Consider the following 21,984-nt stretch of genomic DNA (forward strand, 5'->3'; position numbering starts at 1 on the left):
CAATCGCCGCTCGGAGACTGAAGGCGGGGCGGAGCTCCGTACCCCCAGACAGGAGATGCGTGCGCAGCCTGCGCGTGATCTCCTGCAACACAGAGCCCCAGGACTTTACGCCAATCGGCGTTAGGCAGTCGGCAAGAGGTTAATCACCTTTCTTTCCCATTCTGACATTCAGTTTGGAGTTTATGAAATTGTCTTGACCAGGACCACACCCCTAAATGCATTGAAGCAACTGCCATGTGATTGGTTGATTAGATAACTGCATTAATGAGAAATTGAACAGGTGTTCCTAATAATCCTTTAGGTGAGTGTATTAACCTCTTGAGGACCAGTGGTTTATACCCCTCTAGTAACCTGGCGATTTTTTACAATTCAGCTTTTCGCAGCTTTAAGGCCTTGGTCACATCTAAAATCGCAACTGCTGAGGCCAGCATTCTGGGAGCATTTTTTTTGCGCCTCCCGGCGCTTACATGCGTGCTATAATCTTTTGTAAATCGCCCTTCTAAGCGCTTTTGCAGATCGATTTGTTTTTTCACTTCCTGACGCAAGTGAACTCTTTGACCCGGAAAAGAATAAATACAATGTATTTATTCTTAAAAGCACTGGGCAAATTGCAATACAAAGTGCTTTTTCAAGCATTTTGCGATTTCCCTATATCTTCCATTGAGACAAATCGCCCAAAAAATGGTACAGGCAGCGCTTTGATCCTGGTCGCAGCTGGCAGGTTAACCAATCCCTGTTTTGTTTACATGCAGGAAATGCGCGTGTGAGCGAGCATGTGCGCATTTCCTGCTAATCCCACCCACCGCACTTTGATGCAAATTGGCTTTAGGCGGTCCCCAGGCAGCCACGCTACCACCACTCATGGGTGTAAGGCGGTCGGGAGCTGGTTAATTAGATGTGGTCATGTTCAACCTTGTAGTAGTGGTGATCCTGCCCCAAATCCCTTCCAAAGGCCAGGTGCAATAACACACAGGAATGGGGAGCACTGATGTAATACAGAAAGGATTTGGTACTAGAATGCAGCGTGAACAGCACATTGCTTTTTAATAGATTCCAGCAGTGCAACGCTATAGCCAAAATATAGACTACCACTCCTGCCCCGATTGGCCTATCCGATTGACAATTTAGATAGAATGTTGCTAGAAATCAATCAAAATTTGTTCGCTCAGCCATCTTGAGGGAATTGATTCCCATCTGATGTGTTAATAATGAATCTAAGTTTTTAGTTATCCTAAAGCTCAACACACACCATACAATCTTGGTTGTACAGATTTACCAAATCTATGAAGTATAAGGGCCAACAGATTGAAAATACCTTCAATGACTGATGACTGTTGCCTGAAAGTCCGCCCAGCGGGAGGGTCTGACGGACCCATCGTTGGCGGCCGTAGTGCGTGTGTACTCACCTTTATACTACATGAAAGTGATAAGATTGAACAAACAAGATTGTACGGTGTGTATTGAGCCTTAAGCTGGCCATACACTGGCCCGATTTGCCGCCATTTCAACAGCAGATTCGATCACTGGGATCGAATCTGCTGCCAATCGTTCGCGCTACACGCCGAATTTTGATCCATTTCGTCCGATCCCGTCGATCGCTCCGTGCGGAAAATTACCGTCGATCGCCCGCGGGTAGGGAGCGCGTCGCTAGCGGCGCTCGAGTACCCGACGACCGACGCAATAGAGCCGCATACATTACCTGCTCCGCCAGCACGACTACCCCCGGTCACCGCTGCTCCGTGTCCGCGCTGGTCTCCGACATGCTTCAGTTCCTCCTGCCCGGCAGGAAGTTTAAACAGTAGAGGGCGCTCTGCTGTTTAAACTTCCTGCCGGGCAGGAAGAAGTAAAGCATGCTGGACCTGGAGACCAGAGCGGAGAAGACAGCGGAGACCTGGGGACTGGAGTCGCGCCGGCGGAGCAGGTAATGTATGCGTGTATGCGGGCGGGGGGAGCGGCGGCAGCACCACCACCACAACAGATTGTGAACGGTTTCAGGCTGAAATCGGTTCACAATCTGTTTGCAGTAAAGGTAGCCATACGATCCCTCTCTGATCAGATTCGATCAGAGAGGGATCTATCTGTTAGTCGAATCTGATGACAAATCGACCAGTGTATGGCTACCTTTACACTAATCCACTAACCATTGTATTCAAATTTGCAGTCTTAAAGGAACTTGGACAAGTCAAATATGCATATGTCTTCTTTCTTTCATACTAGCTGCCGCCCTGGAATGTCCACAACTCCACAAGGAGGAAAGAAACAGCCAGAAGGCTGGAGATGGTAATCAGTGATACAGTGAACTTATCTGAAGTTTAGCTTGATTTCTGCAAAGGCCTCATAGGTTGCGGCCGAGGGATGCTACTGCCTAGGAGGATAGCTAGATAAAGAGGAGAGCCAGGGGTGTAATTACAAACCAGGGGGTCCCCATGCAGCAAAATAATAATTGGGCCCCCACCTAAGTTTCATCCTTTACCCCATATTGACCACCTTAACCCTCTCTCTTTCAGTAACCCCCAGCAAATGCGGGCAATTGCTAGTAATCCCCACAAATGCCCCTCCCCCATGAATTGTGGTCAGTATAGTAATTGCAACCCCCCTCCCCTTCTCTATCCTAAATACAGTAAGTGCTGCTAGAGGGATAATAACACCCTTAAGCCCCTCCTCCCCCCAATAAGTGTGATTAATTTAACAATATTCCCCCTTCTCTAAAGTGTGAGCAGCTTAATCATTCATGGGGTGGGGAGGAGGCATCTCTCTCTCTCCCCTCCATCCTAGTGGAGAATAAGTACCTGATCCAGTGGCATCAGAACCTTTTGACTCCTCTTCAGTGCAGCCTTTGATTGCACAGCAGGGTGCCCCTGTAGGCTCCTAAATGCATGTCACATGAAATTGGGAGCCGTAAGGAGGAACACTGCCGCACCTTTATAGGCTGCATTGAAGAAGAGCCAAGAGGACCTGGCACCACTCAGATCCGATATTTGTCTTCCAAATCGCTTCTCTGCATGATCGTATGGGGAGAGAAAGAGAAGGGCCATCTTAGCTCCTGGGCCCCTCTCCTGGCCATTGCGGTTAAGTTCCACCGGTGAGCAGAAGGGTTGACGTAAGGAGGCAGCAAATAGAACAAGAGGGACTGCAAATGAGGAACAAAGCATGGAAGAAGAGAGCTGCTGCCCAAGGGAGCTGCATATACAAAAGTGGGGTTGCTATACATGGATTTTACATATGGAAGAGGAGAGCTTCTTCTGATGCAAGGCATGGTTGCTATATACGGTAGGGGGCTGCATATAGAGACACCAGAAAGTTGGCCTACGGGAGGAAAAAGTATAAATCCAACCTTGACCTGAAGGACTTTAGCAAACAAACACATACACTATGCAATAATTTCAAGGGCTACAAAAATGTAAATGACCATTATTTATTTCTAAAAGCATGGCCTATTGAAGTTATGTAGGTTGTGGGGGACTAGATGTATATAAACCCTTGGGTACAGGGTCCCAAGCTCTTTAGGGACTTCCAAATCAATAATTAGGTTAAAAGGAACCTTAACTGAGAGGGATATAGATGTTTCCTTTTAAACAATACCAGTTGCCTGGCAGTCCTGCTGATCTCTTTGACTGCAGTAGTAGCTGAATCACACACCTGAAACCAGCATGCAGCTAATCCAGTCTGACTTCTGTCAGAGCACCTGATCTGCATGCTTGTTGAGGGGCTGTGGCTAAAAGTATTAGAGACACAGGATCAGCAGGAGAGTCAGGCAAACTCCAATTTACGGTTCGCGAACCTCAAACGCGAACTTCCGCAAAAGTTCGGTTCGCACGAACTTTCGCAAACCGCAATAGACTTCAATGGGGATGCGAACTTTGAAAACTAGAAACATTTATGCTGGCCAGAAAAGTGATGGAAATGATGTTTCAAGGGGTCTAACATCTGAGTTTTTGCATGGATGAGTGGGATACACGGCAAAAGTCCTGGGGGAAAATCTGGATTTGACGCAAAGCAGCGCTTTAAGGGCAGAAATCACATTGCATGCTAAATTGGAGGCCTAAAGTGCTTTAAAAAATCTTGCTTGTGTATACATCAATCAGTGAGTGTAATTAGAGTACTGCTTCACACTGACACACCAAGCTCACTGTGTAATGCACCGCACACAGCTGTTTGTGTAGTGACGGCTGTGCTGGACTGGTGTGCACTTTGGCGAGAATGCAGGCCATGGCGGTTTTCAAGCCAATATGGTCGCCGGGCTCAGGTAGCTCAATGACAGAACAACAGTGACTGTCCAGCTGATCGAATTTGGTCTGTCCACAATGAAGCAATGACCTTATTATCTTGGGTGTGCCCCCCCCCCCCCCCCCCCACACACACACACCCGAGACACTCATTTAGCCGGTGGTCATTGCTTCATTGTGATACGCAAGCCCCTTCACCGCAGCAAGGTAACGGTCACGAAGGGGAAATGACACATGTACATGCCTTTTGTTTTGTTGTTGCAGCTGCAGCCAGAAAAATTAGGCAGGCATGTACACGCACCAGAAAAATTATTATAGCGGCCGCTGCTAGCAGCGGCCTTAAAAAAATTCAGGAATCCACCTGGAGTCCTAGACCCTGTTGGTGGTGGCGGAGAAGGCAGTCAAGTGGCCTGCAGGCAGCGATGCTGTGTGGGAACTGACTTAGTCTTGGGGCAGGCAGTCACACGGCGTGCAGGCAGAGATGCTGTGTGTGGGGACTGACTTAGTCTTCGGGCGGGCAGTAGCCCTCCGGGATCCATGCCTCATTCATTTTGATAAAGGTGAGGTACTGAACACTTTTGTGACTTAGGCAACTTCTCTTCTCAGTGACAATGCCTCCAGCTGCGCTGAAGGTCCTTTCTGACAGGACGCTTGAGGCAGGGCAAGACAGAAGTTGGATGTCAAATTGTGACAGCTCTGGCCACAGGTCAAGCCTGCGCACCCAGTAGTCCAAGAGTTCATCGCTGCTCACAGTGACTACATCCACACTTAAGGCCAGGTAGTTGGCTACCTGCCGGTCGAGGCGTTGGTGGTGGGTGGATCCAGAAGGGCTAAGGCGAGGCATTGGACTAAAGAATGTCCGACATCACCATGAGATCGCTAGAGTGTCCTGTCCTTGCCTGCGTGGACATGGGAGAAGGGTTACTGGCAGTGGTACCTTTATTCCATTGTGCTGTGACATCACCCTTAAACGCACTGTAAAGCATAGTTGCCAGCTTGTTCTGTATGTGCAGCATCCTTTCTGCCTTCAGGTGAGTTGGTAACATCTCCGCCACTTTGTGCCTATACCGAGGGTCTAGTAGGGTGGCCACCCAGTACAGCTCATTCCCCTTGCGTTTTTTTATATGGGAGTTCCTCAACAGGCTGGACAGCATGAAAGATGCCATCTGCACAAATTTGGATCCAGACGTACTATCCATCTCCCCTTGCTCTTCCTCAGTGACGTCAGGTAATTTCTCCTCCTCCCCCCAGCCATGAACAATACCACGGGAACGTTGAGCAGCACTAGCCCCCTGCGACGCCTGCTGCGGTTGTTCTTCTGCCGCCTCCTCTGCCAAAAAAAAAAAAAAACACCTTCCTCATCCTCATCTGACTCCTCTTCCCCACACGACTCTTCCTCCTCCTCCCCCCTCTGTGCTGCTGCAGGTGTTGAGGAAACATCTGGTTCTGATGAGAATTGATTCCACAACTGTTCCTCCTGTAATCGTTCCTGTTCACGCTCCTCCACATCCACAGCTTGATCCACCACTCTATGCACAGCACACTGCAGGAAGAAAGCATACGGGATCAAGTCGCTGATGGTGCCTTCACTGCGACTCACCATGTTTGTCACCTCCTCAAATGGCCGCATGAGCCTGCAGGAATTTTGCATGAGTGTCCAGTTCTTCGGCCAGAACATCCCCATCTCCTCAGAGTGTGTCCTTCTACTGTAGTTGTAGAGATACTGGGTGATGGCTTTCTCCTGTTGTAGCAGGCTGTCGAACATCAGGAGGGTCGAATTCCAGCTAGTTGGGCTATCGCAAATCAAGCGTCTCACCGGCAAGTTGTTTCTCCGCTGAATATCGGCAAAGCGTGCCATGGCCGTGTAAGACCGCCTGAAATGCCCACACAACTTCCTTGCCTGCTTCAGGACGTCCTGTAAGCCTGGGTACTTAGACACAAATCTCTGAATTATGAGATTCAGCACATGTGCCATGCAGGGTAGATGTGTCAACTTTCCCAAATTCAAAGCCGAAATGAGATTGCTGCCGTTGTCACATACCACGTTGCCGATCTCCAGTTGGTGCGGGGTCAGCCACTGAACCACCTGTTTGTTAAGAGCAGCCAGGAGAGCTGCTCCAGTGTGACTCTCCGCTTTGAGGCAAAACATGTCTAAGATGGCGTGACACCGTCGTACCTGACATGCAGCATAGGCCCTGGGGAGCTAGGGCTGTGTAGCTGGAGAGGAGATCGCAGCACCATAGAGTTGAACTGCCACTCAGCCAAGGAGGAGGAGGATGACAGCAGTGAAGAGGATGTAGCAGGAGGAGTAGGAGTAGAAGGAGAGGAGGTGGCAAGAGGCCTGCCTGCAAACCGTGGAGGTGTCACAAGTAGGTCTGCTGCACAGCCACCTACTCCCTGCTTGCCAGTGGTCACCAGGTTGACCCAATGGGCTGTGTAAATAATGTACCTGCCCTGACCATGCTTGGCAGACCAGGCATCCATGATCAGATGGACCCTTGACCCAACGCTGTGTGCCAGAGATGACACCACTTGCCTTTCAACTTCACGGTACAGTTTGGGTATCACCTTTTTTGAGAAATAATTGCGACCTGGTATCTTCCACTGAGGTGTCCCAATGGCCATACATTTTTGGAAGGCCTCAAAGTCCAGCAGCTGGTATGGTAACAGCTGGCGAGCTAACAGTTCCGTCAAGCCAGCTGTCAGACGCTGGGCAAGGGGGTGACTGGCAGACATTGGCATCTTCCTTCTCAAAGATTGCCCTCACGGAAACCTGGCTGCTGCTGTGAACAGGAACCGCTCAAGGTGAGAGGCGGAGTGGAGGAGGGTGGCTGTGATTGTGAAGGTGCAAGGGAGAAAGCGGCTAAAGATGATGCACCAGAAGGAGGAAGAGGAGGAGGAGGGTGGCTTTGCTTTTGTGTGCTGCTTTTCCCATTGTGCCTTTTCTCCATGTGCCTTCGTAAGGTAATTGACCTATGCGGCTGTTGGCCTTTCCACGGCTCTATTTTTGGAGGCAGAGAGAACAGATGGCATTTCTCTGATGTACGGCAGACACACTAAAATTTACAAACCGCTGAGCCCCCCTAGGGTGATGGCACTATGGTGACATCAGCAGCTGACGTTGAAGGGCATGTTGGCTGGCTGTCCATAGCTGGTGATACATGGCGCTGGACACTGCCTCCAGCTGTTTCTGATGACAAGCTCCCCCTTCTTCTTTCAGCAACTCGTCTCCTCCTACTCCTCTCTGACTTCCCCTCTGAACTGTCCCCTTGATCATCTTGTCTCTTAGGATCCCACGTGGCATCTGTATCATCATAATCATCATAACCATCCTCCCCTGCTTCGCTTGCCTCAGACACCTCATAAACTGCACCAACAGCAGGTACTTCATCATCCTCTTCCTCACACGTTACGTCCATAGTGTCACCTAACTCAGACATATGAGGTGGTGTTACTTGCTTAGCGCCTTCATCTGGTTGTAATAATAATGTCTGTGAATCAGTTAATTCCCCACCAAATAACTCCTGTGAAGTGTCAAATGCAGCGGATCTGGTGCTTGTAGTATCGCTCGTGGCTGCGGAAGATGAGGGGTTCTGTGTTAAATAGTCAACCACGTCCTGACAATCTTGGGAGTTGATGAGACGTGCCTTCTCCTGAGCACTGTATTTTGGTCCAGGGCCGCACTAAATTACATCAGCACGACCTCGAACAGACCTGCCGGGTGGCCTGCCTCTGGGTCTGCCCCTGCCTCTGCCTCTACCTGTTTTGTCCATATCAGGGGGGGGGGGGGGGTGAAGTGAAAGGTATGCACTGACTTGACTAATACAATGTGCAGTCACACAGGTGCAGTGAAAGGTATGCAGTGACTGGTATTACAATACAATGTGCAGCTGTCTAACAGTTGACAGGTATGCACGGACTGGTATATTACACAGTGTGTGGTCACACAGGTACTGTGAACAATTATGCAATGACTGGTATTACAAATTTGCAGTTGTCACACACACTGGTACCATGAACAGGTGCAGTGACTTGTGGTATTTAACACTGCGTGCGCTCACGTAGGTAGGTAGGTAGGTGCACTGAACAACAACAGGTGGGTATGCAGTGATTGGTATTACAAATGTGCACCTGTCACACACACATACAGGTACCCTGAACAGGTGCAGTGACACTGCGTGCGCTCACGTAGGTAGGTAGGTAGGTGCACTGAACAACAACAGGTGGGTATACAGTGATTGTTATTACGAATGTGAAGCTGCCTGTCACACACATAGGTACCCTGAACAGGTGCGGTCACGTAGGTAGGTAGGTGCACTGAACAACAACAGGTGGGTATGCAGTGATTGTTATTACAAATGTGCAGCTGCCTGTCACACACACAGGTGGTCACTGAATGTGCTGGGCCTGGCAGTGGCACAGTAGGAATTACCAAGGCTGTATATGCAACACAAGTGTCTGTGGGACACAGACACACACACACACACACACACACAAAATAGATCACAAGAACAACATTAGTTCTCAAAAGAGCTGTTGAGGATGAGGAGTGACTTTTTGCAATAAGATCAGCAAGAAGGAGCAACCTAACAAGCCTAACACAAGAGCCTAACTAAGCTTTCCCTATGTCAGCAGCAGCAAGGTTTTCTCCCTTCTCGAATTACTGCAGCCACACGAGTGAGTAAAATGGCTGAAGCTGCCTGCGTTTTATACGTTTTATAAGGGGGGGGGGGGAACTCCAGGAGGGAGTGTAGCCTGATTGGCTACCCTGTGCCTGCTGACTGTGATGTAGAGGGTCAAAGTTGACCCTAATGATGGAATATAGGGAGCGGGTCGAACCGCCATAAAGTTCGCGCGAATAAGTTTGCATGCGAACCGTCCGGGCCATCTCTACTCATCTCCCCGAAGCAGACATGATACTGTCGGTTTTAGTACAAACAAATTTATTTATATACTCCAACATACAGTGCTGTGTATATAAATACATTTGTTTAAAGTTTTTAGATATATGTTGGTGCCTCTCTTCTCCTTACAATTTGAGAGTGAGATGTTGAATATTGATGATTCATGTCCCTGAGAAGTACTTTTATATTGTCAGGAGTTTTAGAGAAAGGTGTTCTCAACTCACCCAAGCATGCATTGTCATAAGGTTAATCACTGCACATACGCCTCAACATATGCAGTGTTAATTTGACTTAAAATTGGTCTAAATAAATGAGAAGAAATAATGTGATTACGGTACCTCTATTTAAAATTATGCATTCGTTTATTTAGTGGTGCTCATCTTCTCTCACTCTTCCTAGTTTCAGTTGATTTCAAACGGTTTGCTGTTTTTCCTGCGGAATAACAGTAGCCAATTATCAAAGGGCGCTATGGGGGCTGTGACTATTTTAGAGCAGAATCTAGTTATGATACTGTTCATGACATATTTTCCTATTTCCTAACCAGCTATGTGTCCCTTGGGATATAGATTACTATTTAAGCAGGGCACATTCTGCAGATGTTAACATGATATGGCAAATAAAAAATAATAGAAAATGCTTCAGAATAATTTGCCACACTGTGTTGCTCAAAATAAAATGCTATAAGCTACCAGAACAGGAAATAAGTTGCAAATAAAGGTAACTGTATATTCATAGACAAACAGGCAAAATGTTCAGACTATACAAAGGTAGATGCTATCCAAATATGTTTAAAAATACACTATTATCTCAGGTCTCCAGTCATTCTAGTGTGACCACAAACAGCATTATTTTTCATAGGATTAGCTTGCAGGTCAACAGATATGGATGACAGGCAAAGCTTTCCATGAAACCACTTGGTTTTTACTAATAGATCTTTGACATAAGTATCCAAGTAACTTGGTGTTAGAGCACGCATACATTTTCCTCAGGTAAGCATTTTTTGTAGTTGTATCCTTTGGAGGCACCATTGGGAAGCCTCCCCGTGGCGCTCCTGGATAATGCTAATGTGGCATCAACTAATTCCCGCAGGGCGACCGCTTTGCGGTATTCGTTTTTTGACCTTGCATAGTTTGGTGTGCGAAAGCCAATGCATATTTGCATGAGCATTGCCTCATGAATAGCCAATTGAGCCAGATTTGCAGAGCCAGACTTGCTAGGGTTAAAACTTGGTGTTAGAGCACGCATACATTTTCCTCAGGTAAGCATTATAAGTATCCAAGGATGTTGTGTGTAAATCCTCTGGGCTTAATTTATCAAGACTGCAGCAGAAGTGTAGCAGCTGCCAAGAGCAACCAGGGAGAATTCTCCTTTCTTTCAACAGCTCCTTTCTTGCAACTTTTTTGTTGCCCTGGACAACAGCTTACTTTTGGTCCAGTTTTCTGTGAGCTCTGTGGGGGACATTTATCAACAGTGTCTGAGACAAAATATTGGTAGGTTTTTAGAAATCGGTGCAGAACTGTCTCAGGTATCTTAAGAAATCACTAGATAGTGCAGATCCCTTCTTAACCTCCCTGCCATTATGATTTATTGCGGCGCACAGCTGCGGGTGTTTTTTTTTTCGCTATTTTTTTTTTTTAGCATGTAGCTAGCCTAGCGCTAGCTACATGCTTCCCCCCTCCCTTCGCTATCCCACCCACCCCTCCGATCCCCGCCGGCGCAAATACCCAACAGGAAATCACGTTCTGAACGGGATTTCCTGTATGGGCTTCCCCCGTCGCCGTGGTGATGATCGGACTGACATCATCAACGTCATTGACGTCATGACATCACAGGGAGTCCCGATCCACCCCATGGCGCAGCCTGGCGGTGATTGGCCAGGCTGCGCAAGGGGTCTGGGGGGGCCCTCTTTCACGCCAGGTAGCGGCGGATCGGCGGCGATCGGCGGCGATCGGAACAAACATGCAGCTAGCAAAGTGCTAGCTGCGTGTTTGAAAAAAAAATTATTTAAATCGGCCCAGCAGGGCCAGAGCAATCCTCCGCGGCGGCATAGCCTGAGCTCAGCTCGGGACTACCGCCAAGGAGTTTAAACTGTTGTAAGATAGGAGGAGCTAGGAAGGTTTCTCAGACAGTGCAGTGTATGATGGGAATTGCTGTTGCTGAGGTAACCAATATAATTGCTGTATTGATACCAGCAGGCTCTGAGGAGGAATTCAGTAGGGGGAGGAGCACTTCATAAATCATGTCTAGTCTGCACTCTGCAGAACTGCTATTAAGCACTTCTTAATCTGCAGCAGTTTAGGAATGGATTTGAACTTTTCTTAACTGTAGTGCAGCTTTAGAAATTCACGCTAAACTGCCGCTATTACCTAGGATTTAAGAAGGTTCTTATTATCATGCAGAACTGTTCTCACTGCTGGTTAGAACAGTTTAAGAAGAAAAAACTGTCGGTAATGCTTTGATAAATCTGGCCCTGTGAAACTGGCTCACCTACAAAAATTCCTTCATGTTTGGTTAGTGGTAAGTTTGTGCTCATTTGTGCAGCAAAAAATTAAGATTTGTGCTGCTCTCGCTGTGTTTCTTCTAATTTATGCTATAAAGGTCAAAAGTTCACTCAGAACCTACTCCCCCTGCCCCTTTACAACATGAGGCTGAGTGAACTTTTGACCTTGAAAGAATACCTGAATATCTCAAAAACTTGAAAAGATAAAAGAAGGATTTTTGCAGCACACATGAGCACAAACACAGCACAATACAAGTTTCAAGCCTGTAGGCTGTTGTACGGGGGCTGAGTGATGTTATTGTCTGGAGAAAAAATGCTATTATCTTCAAAACGAAAGCAGCGCAAATCTTAATGTTTGCAGCTCAAATGGGCACAAACGTAGCACTAACCAAACATAATGGCATTTTTATTTGCACTGAATGTAGGGGTAAAAATAAAAACACAGAATAGGTAGGAACTGACTTCAAAGCAGCATCTGCCTTATAAATACTCTACAGAAGCCCGACAGCAAATTAAAGGCACAATATGAGCATTCAAACTGCAGGACCAAATTATGGTAATAATACTTTCAATTACACACTTCGATTGCCTGAAATAGATCAAAAGTGAATTGATCCAATATGTTGGGTGCAATAGATGTTTGATAGATATGAGCAACGTGGTCAAATTGGGTGGAAAGCATTCCATGTGCATCCTCAGCACACATCCACCCACTCCCCACCACATCCCCAGTCATGAATGCTATTAGGAATTCATGAGTAAAAGTCAGATTTTTACTTTTCACATCACACTGGTTCTTTCTTTCTATAAGGCTTTCTTATATTAGAATGTAAAAATAATACAATAATTTGCAAAGCAATCCTTCTTGTTGAACCACGCCTGTCATTTCTCAGCTACCCCATAGGCCACAATATAATTTTGTGGCCATGAAGTGCTGGGGACCTGATCTTTTGTCAACAATTGGGGCATACTGCTTAGAGAAAGTCAAGTGCCTGGCAACCATGTTACCAATTACCAATGATCCCGACGAAGCTCGCAGTGGGTGGGCACAACGCATCGATGGGCGGGGTCATGTCCCATCCTGTGTACTGAGCACCTCACTCCATGCTGATCTCTGTTGGGAGGACCGGGTAGACGCTGAGTTGACGCTCCCCGCTGTTGCCCGCAGCGTGGTAGAGCTTAGCGAGTGCAAGCAGCATCTTGGGCATCCAGCTGGAACAGAGAGCTGAGGAAAAACACTGTGCGCCCAGGGATTGGTGAGATACTGGATACAGCGCTGTTATCGGTGTAACTCCGGCTTGTTCAGCTATATATGTTTGTGATTAACCGGGACTCTCATCGTTGTAATATCAGCATACCACCTTAATTGACATCAGCATTAGTCTCCTCCCCACCACTCTGAAGAAAATCCGGAGTAAGTGGTACCGGTAACAGTGTGGGTGAGATTGGGTGACGTGTGCTGTGTCATGTGTGAGGAGCGCACCACAGGTTGTTTTTATGTGGTTTTATGGTGTTAGGATAACTTTTGGCATTGGATTTTGTTACTTAATAAAGGCTAAACTAATTGGGTAACCCTTGAGCAATTGCTTTATTTTTGTTTAATATATCATAAAGTGCTGGGGACCTGATCTTTTGTCAACAATTGGGGAATACTGCTTGGAGAAAGTCAAGTGCCTGGCAACCATGTTACCAATTTCCATTTGACGTGCCGATTAAGCTGTCCAAACAGCAGCAATGGTGGGGAAGGAAGGGGATGGGTTAAAATGTTTTGCCAATGAAGTGTCAAAATAAGAAGCAACAACGTATGTATGCATAATTTAGAGGTTGGACTTGAATATAAAGTTTAGCACAGCATAGTCATTTACCTATATTCAATCAATTCTAATCTCTACATTGGTGCAAAAAGAGGCTATTCGTCTTTATCTCCTGCTTGAAGCATTCTGATCATTAAAAACTGTTTGTAACGATTGGTGTCAGCAAGAGGCACAAATATCTGATTAAGTGGTGATATACAGAATCACCACTAATGCAGATATGTTAGAGTGAAATAGTAAGTATCTTCCTGATGGTAAATCAGCGGAAGGCTCACTAACACGGTAAGTGCCTGAAATGATCTACTCAGACCAGTGTCACACCCCGAACCTTGATTATTGGGGATCCGCAGTATCGCCAATAATACAAGGATAGACCCGATTATATAGCAATCTGCGGAATTGCTAATAATGCGGGTAGATGTAAAGCAGTGGACACACGAACAACATGAAAATATACAAAGCAGTAAATATTCACAAAGTTGTGGAAATATCCACCACACGGCAATTCCTCAGAGGTGTGGTTACCTCTGAATGGGAACCCCGTGTGTGAGATCCCCCAAAGTGGCAGTGGAGGAATCTCGGCCTCTGGCAGTAACGGTCTGCTAGGGCCGGCGTCTCAGGGAGGCAAGCCTCAGATAATAACCCAACAGTAGGAGACGTTCCACTGAAGGGAGCAAGGTCAGACAGAAAGAGGTTCGGCAACAGTACAGGCGGCAACAGTACAGAGACGTGAGACGAGAGAATAGTCAGGAACCAAGCCAATAGTCGTTAACGGTACGGGCTGGCAGAGTACAGAATCAGGAAGCAGAAGAGAAGTCAAGACAGGCACAGAATCATACACAGAGAATCAATAACAATAATAATAATCTCCTAGTCTAGGTGTGAAGTCCTTGGTTTCAACACCTGGGATCTAGTCTAAGGTCTGAGTGCTGACACAGGGTATCGCAAACACAGACAAAGTGTGACTGAAAAGCACTTCCTTATATACTGCCTGGGAGAGAAGTCTCCACCCCAGGCAGCAACCAATCAGAGCAGGCTAAAATGTCAGCTGACCTCCAGGTCAGCTGACACGCTTTCTAAGAGTATAAAGGCGTGTCTGGTGTGCGGCCGCACCCCCTAGAGGCAAGATGGCAGAACCCTGGTGAACAGCATGTTGGTGAGTTTGGAGCAGAGTGCTCGGACGGGTGTGCGCAGCGGATGCGGACGAATTTCCGCATCCCGCGTTGGAAGGTCCGCTTGCCGGACTGGATGCGACCATATTTCCGCAATCCATCCGGCGTTGCAGATTTTTCGTTACAGTACCCCTCCCTCTAGGCGTGGACTCCGGACACGTCCCACCTGGCCTGTCAGGATGGAGCTCATGGAACCGTCTCCTAAGTTTATCAGCATGTAAATCACCTGCTTTGACCCAGGATCTTTCCTCTAGACCGTACCCTCTCCAATGCACCAAATACTGCACTGAACCCTGAACTCGTCTGGAGTCCAAGATCTCCTCAACCTCCCATTCAGGCTCACCATCAACCATGACAGGGTGAGGAGGGGGGGAATCCACCTGAACAGCTGGTTTCAGGAGTGACACATGAAAGGCTTTCCCCACCTTTAGAGACTGCGGTAACCTGACTCTGTAAGTAACACGATTAACCCTTTCGGAAATTGGATATGGTCCAATATACCTGGGCCCCAGTTTCGCGGATGGCTGCCTCAGAGCTATATGACGAGTTGATATCCAAACTCTGTCTCCTGGTTTAAACTCCCACTCCGCAGACCGTCTCTTATCTGCCTGCCTCTTCTGTATGATGAAAGCCTTTTTTAAATTTTCTCCGACATTAGCCCAAATCCTCTTGAAAGATTCCTGCCACTCCTCCAGGACAGGGAATGGAGAGGTCGACACTGGCAAAGGAGAAAATTTGGGAGATTTCCCATTGACAATTTGAAAAGGCGCATAACCAGAGGACTCATTCCTGAGATTGTTATGTGCGAACTCAGCAAATGGTAGAAACTCCGCCCACTGGTGTTGGGCGTCCGCCACATAACATCTCAGGAACTGTTCCAAAGATTGATTGGTCCTCTCTGTCTGGCCGTTGGTCTGTGGATGGGATCCTGATGAAAAGGACAACGACATACCCATCCCCCTACAGAAGGCCCGCCAGAACCTAGAGACAAACTGGACCCCTCTGTCTGAGACAACATTCTCTGGAATGCCGTGTAATTTAAAGATATTTTGAATAAAAAGATCTGCTAATTTTTGAGCAGTAGGGAAACCACTCAAAGGCACAAAGTGGGCCATCTTACTGAATCTGTCTGTGACCACCCATATGACAGTCTTTCCATTGGAATCTGGAAGTTCTCCCACGAAGTCCATGGAAATATGTGTCCATGGCTCCTGAGGGGAGGGCAGAGACTGCAAAGTTCCAACTGGAGCCAGTCGGGAGGGTTTGCTCCTGGCACAGACGGTACAGGTCTTAACAAATTCCTTGCAATCTTGTTGTAGAGATGGCCACCAGACAGATCTACACAACAATTCTTGGGTTCGGGTAATGCCAGGGTGTCCAGCATTCTTGTGTCCATGAAACAACTGCAGCACTTTGGGACGTAAAGTACAAGGGACATAAAGAACCCCTCTTGGTTTCCCTTCTGGCACTTCTAATTGAAAAGGACTTAAGAGGCTAGGAAGGTCTTCAACTATCTCAGTGGCTGCCAGGATGATCTCTTTCGACAGAATACTTTCTGAGGAAGGAGATGGAGCAGTTTCAGGTTCAAAACAACGAGAAAGGGCGTCCGCTTTAACGTTCTTACTCCCTGGTGTGAATGTAATTATAAAATTAAAACGGCAGAAAAAGAGAGCCCATCTAGCCTGTCTGGGGGTGAGTCTTTTAGCTTTTTCAATGTACTGTAAATTTTTATGATCCGTGTACACAGTAATTACATGCTCCGCCCCCTCTAACCAGTGGCGCCACTCCTCAAAAGCAAGCTTGATGGCTAATAATTCCCTGTTTCCAACATCATAATTTCTCTGGGCAGGAGAGAATTTTCTGGAAAAAAAAGCACAGGGATGAAGCTTGCCCTGAAGTCCTGAACGTTGAGACAATACTGCTCCTACTCCAACCTCCGAGGCATCCACCTCCACTATAAATGGGTAAGCAACATCTACATGACGTAATATGGGAGCAGAACAGAATGCCTCTTTCAGAGAGGAAAATGCCACAACTGCTTCTTCTGACCAATGAGTGGCATCAGCCCCTTTTTTTGTCAAATTAGTAAGCGGAGACACCACCGAAGAGAACCCCTTGATAAATTTTCTATAATAATTTGCGAATCCCAAGAATCTCTGTAGTGCTTTAAGCCCAGATGGTTGTGGCCAATCCCTTACAGCAGAGACCTTTTTGGGATCCATGGACAACCCTGATGTAGAGATAATGTAACCAAGAAAGGCAATCTCCTTTACCTCAAAAACACATTTCTCTAATTTCGCAAACAATTGATTCTCCCTGAGTCTTTGTAACACATACTTCACATGTTGGCGGTGTTCCGTGATATTTTTAGAAAATATTAAGATATCATCTAAGTAGACGATTACAAAGCGACCCAGTACCTCCCTAAAAATCTCGTTGACGAACTCCTGAAAAACTGCAGGAGCGTTACACAACCCAAAGGGCATCACCAAGTATTCGTAATGCCCCTTGGGAGTGTTGAATGCCGTCTTCCATTCATCTTCCTCCCTGATACGGATCAAATTGTAGGCCCCCCTTAGATCCAACTTAGTGAAAACAGAAGCCCCGGGAACCTGTGTAAATAAATCGTCGATTAGCGGTAGTGGATACCGATTCTTAATCGTGATCTTATTTAGACCCCTGTAGTCAATACAGGGGCGCAAACCACCATCTTTTTTCTGAACGAAAAAGAATCCCGCTCCTGCAGGAGATCTTGAAGGGCGGATGAAACCCTTCTGCAAATTCTCCTGAATGTACTCGTCCATGGCCAATTTTTCCGGGGACGAGAGGTTGTATAGGTGGCCCCTGGGTGGCATGGTTCCTGGTTTCAAATCTATTGGGCAATCAAAAGGTCTATGGGGGGGTAATTGATCTGCTGCCCTAGGACAAAAGACATCAGCATATTCCTGATATTGTGGAGGTACTCCTTCCACTTGAATCTTAGTAGAACACAAAACTACATTCTGTAAACAATGTTGTGTACAATAAGGCGACCAAGTAGTCAACTGCCCATTCCCCCAATCAAACTGAGGAGAATGTAATCGTAACCAGGGCAACCCTAGTATCACCGTAGAGGTAGACATCTTTAAAACGAAAAACTGTATGACCTCCCTGTGCAGAGCTCCCACTTGCAGCGAGAGGGGAGGTGTCTGACACAGTGGGGACTTTCCTTGCAAAGGAGTGTCATCAATCGCTGTAACATATAAATGTCTTCCTACCGGAAGTACAGGGATATTTAAACTTAAAGCAAAGCTTAAATCTAAAAAGTTAGCTGTTGACCCGGAATCTACAAATGCTGTGGTAGGAAAGTTCTTCCCTTCCCAATTTAGGGAACAGGGCAATAAAATTTTTTCTTGTTTTGGAGGTAAAACAATTCCGCTTAGGGTGGTACCCCCTACCACACCTAAGCCGAGGAGTTTCCCGACTTCCTACCACAGTTTTGTGCAATGTGGCCCTTTTCCCCGCAGTACATGCAAAGACCCTCTCTGCGTCTTCTTGACCTTTCCGCCTCCGTGAGGCGCCCGTGGCCTAACTGCATCGGCTCCTCAGTCTCAACTGCTGCCGAGCTACTGGCCCCAGAAGTCCTAGAGTACATGGGGTACCTGCCCTTCTTGTTGTACCTCAGACGCCTATCTATTTTAATAGACAGCGTAATAGCCTCATCTAGATCTTTGGGTTCCGGATGACTAACCATCACGTCAGTTACTGCTTCTGACAACCCATCTAGGTATCTATCCAAGAGTGCATATCGCTCCCATCTAGAGGACACAGCCCACTTCCTAAACTCTGACGCATACTCCTCAGCAGTACTGCGTCCTTGTCTAAGGTTTTTGAGCTTACGTTCGGCCGTGGCGGCACTATCTGGATCATCGTAGATGACCGCCATGGCCTTAAAAAACTCCTGGACAGAAGACAGAGCAGGATGCTCATCAGGTAAGCCATAAGCCCACGTCTGGGAATCTGCATGCAATAGAGTCTTGATAAGAGTGACCTTCTGAGCCTCGGTTCCCGAGGACACAGGTTTCATCTCAAAGTAAGACAGCACTCTGTGACGGAAATTCTGGAAATCTGACCTTGTGCCTGAAAATTTCTCAGGAATGTTCATTTTAGGCTCGCTAAGAGCCGGGGGAGGTAGAACGTTAAGTGGTGATTGCAACCTTTGGACAGTCTCATTTAACTGAGTAATCTGAGCCTGCTGTGCAGTTACAGTAATCTTCAGCTGTTCTAACTCTGCCCTTACAGTCTGAAGCTGGTTTATCACCCCCTCCATCTTACTTCTTTATGGTCTGTGTTTCTGTAACGATTGGTGTCAGCAAGAGGCACAAATATCTGATTAAGTGGTGATATACAGAATCACCACTAATGCAGATATGTTAGAGTGAAATAGTAAGTATCTTCCTGATGGTAAATCAGCGGAAGGCTCACTAACACGGTAAGTGCCTGAAATGATCTACTCAGACCAGTGTCACACCCCGAACCTTGATTATTGGGGATCCGCAGTATCGCCAATAATACAAGGATAGACCCGATTATATAGCAATCTGCGGAATTGCTAATAATGCGGGTAGATGTAAAGCAGTGGACACACGAACAACATGAAAATATACAAAGCAGTAAATATTCACAAAGTTGTGGAAATATCCACCACACGGCAATTCCTCAGAGGTGTGGTTACCTCTGAATGGGAACCCCGTGTGTGAGATCCCCCAAAGTGGCAGTGGAGGAATCTCGGCCTCTGGCAGTAACGGTCTGCTAGGGCCGGCGTCTCAGGGAGGCAAGCCTCAGATAATAACCCAACAGTAGGAGACGTTCCACTGAAGGGAGCAAGGTCAGACAGAAAGAGGTTCGGCAACAGTACAGGCGGCAACAGTACAGAGACGTGAGACGAGAGAATAGTCAGGAACCAAGCCAATAGTCGTTAACGGTACGGGCTGGCAGAGTACAGAATCAGGAAGCAGAAGAGAAGTCAAGACAGGCACAGAATCATACACAGAGAATCAATAACAATAATAATAATCTCCTAGTCTAGGTGTGAAGTCCTTGGTTTCAACACCTGGGATCTAGTCTAAGGTCTGAGTGCTGACACAGGGTATCGCAAACACAGACAAAGTGTGACTGAAAAGCACTTCCTTATATACTGCCTGGGAGAGAAGTCTCCACCCCAGGCAGCAACCAATCAGAGCAGGCTAAAATGTCAGCTGACCTCCAGGTCAGCTGACACGCTTTCTAAGAGTATAAAGGCGTGTCTGGTGTGCGGCCGCACCCCCTAGAGGCAAGATGGCAGAACCCTGGTGAACAGCATGTTGGTGAGTTTGGAGCAGAGTGCTCGGACGGGTGTGCGCAGCGGATGCGGACGAATTTCCGCATCCCGCGTTGGAAGGTCCGCTTGCCGGACTGGATGCGACCATATTTCCGCAATCCATCCGGCGTTGCAGATTTTTCGTTACACTGTTCACATCTGCCTGAACCCCTGGCTGGAACGATGCCTTGGGATCTGGTAGTTTTAGCCAGAGGTGTTACTAGAACTCAGTTTTGGATCCAAAGCACCCTGGCTGCTGTCTTGCATAATGAGAAATGTTGCAATTTTGTATTTGTGCTAGAAGACAATGGCTCAGCAGTGACCAAAAATATCAGTAACAGCTTTCAAGTGAAAGCTATCTCTGACTCTGATATCTACACATACTTTTTTAAATCATCCATGACTCTTCCCATATGCAAGCATTTTTTTCTTGCAGACTATGTTGGTGGCACACACTGTATTAGCAAAGCCACTATTTACATTTAGGCTGGTTTCACAGTGGGACGTTAAAGTCCCACGTTACAGCAGCCTGTAACGAAGCCCAACTCACAGCAATTCAAAATCAATGGGCTGTTCACAGTGCCCACGTTGCCTAACTTACAGCACTGTAAAATCAATGTGCTCATGTACAGTGCCCACGTTGCGTTACATTGTAACGCTGCATGTTTAAACAAAGTGCTGCATGCTGTACGCTATACTGGGCTAAGCAGCGTTAGACTGTTTGCACATGCTCAGTAATGTTGGAGGAGGAGGTCTCCCCTCCTCCTCAGCAGCCAGCCACATGGCTAATTAATATTCACTGCACTGCAGAGACTAGTGGTGGGACTGTAGTGTTGTCCGGATCATGAACGAATCGTTCATTTGATTCGGATATTTTTTGTGAGTTGAATCATCTGGATCATCACAATGAAAGATTCGGTTCACAGTGGATGTCTGTCTGTAGGAAACCAGAACATACAGAATGTACAGTGCAGGGAAAGTCCTGTCCTGCTAGTCATTTCACCCAGTCTGCTTCCCTAGTAAAATGATTTAAATGATTTGGTTCAAAGATCCGGATCTTTTCAATGATCCGATTCAAATGATCCGAATCCTTAAAAAGATCCGGACTTCCTATCACTAACCTGGAGCGGCTGCTTTGAGAGCTGCATAACGCAGCTCAATCTGACGTCCAACTTCAACATCACCATAAGTTGCGTTAGGGGCACGTTATGCGACCATAACGTCCCCTAAATTGCAACGTCTTGGTGGGAAAGTAGCCTTAAAAGACTTACCTGATTTTCGCTGTGCAGACTGGCTCTCTTTCACAACCAAAGAGGCTTTATATGCAACCATTCTCATCTGACAGCTTTGTTTAACTACTTTGGCCTCCTGGACGTACTAGCTACACCCAGGAGGCCATGTGCGCGTCTGCGCACTCCCGCGGCTGATCGCACGTGTGCCCGCGCGCTCCCGGCCGTGGATCATTAGCCCACGAATCAGTGAATCGGGCTATGGTGCCCGATCACTGATTCCTCTCCCCCGCAGAAAAAGCGACAGCTTCTCTCAGAAGCTCCGCTTTTTCTGGCTGTTGCATCCCCCATGCGTCCCTCTAAGCGTATGTTACGCTTAGAGTGACGTCATGTAAACAAACTCATGACCGCCATCTTGTGGCCAAAAAGTAAAACTACAACTAAAAGTTAAAAAAATAAAGCTTAACACATTTACATTATAAAAGTACTGTTTACATCCCACCCTCCCAAAAAATACCTAAATAAAATGTTTAATATAAAAAAAAAATTACAATAATAAAAAAAAACATGTAAATATTTACCTAAGGGTCTAAACTTTTTAAATATCAATGTAAAGATGAAATATTTCTATATTTTTTTTATTCTAATCTTGTAAATAGTGATAGATGCAAAACGGAAAAAATGCACCTTTATTTCCAAATAAAATATTGTCGCCACACATTGTTATAGGGACATAATTTTAACGGTGTAATAACCGGGACATATGGGCAAATACAATACGTGAGTTTTAATTATGGAGGC

The 21,984-nt window shown here is 46.7% G+C and overlaps 1 protein-coding gene across 1 annotated transcript in view; it reads left to right on the plus strand.

The window, feature by feature from the left end:
• The first annotated feature begins 2,232 nt into the window (after positions 1–2,232).
• The window catches only part of LOC137551175 (uncharacterized), a 51,918-nt gene continuing 32,166 nt past the window's right edge, over positions 2,233–21,984 (plus strand). Inside the window, exon 1 of the mRNA XM_068271325.1 lies at positions 2,233–2,280. Coding sequence (XP_068127426.1) covers positions 2,278–2,280 — 3 coding nt within the window. The 5' untranslated portion in view covers positions 2,233–2,277. The remainder of the gene's footprint in view (positions 2,281–21,984) is intronic.

Source organism: Hyperolius riggenbachi, chromosome 1 (genome assembly GCF_040937935.1).
Source record: "Hyperolius riggenbachi isolate aHypRig1 chromosome 1, aHypRig1.pri, whole genome shotgun sequence".
Lineage (NCBI taxonomy): Eukaryota > Metazoa > Chordata > Amphibia > Anura > Hyperoliidae > Hyperolius > Hyperolius riggenbachi.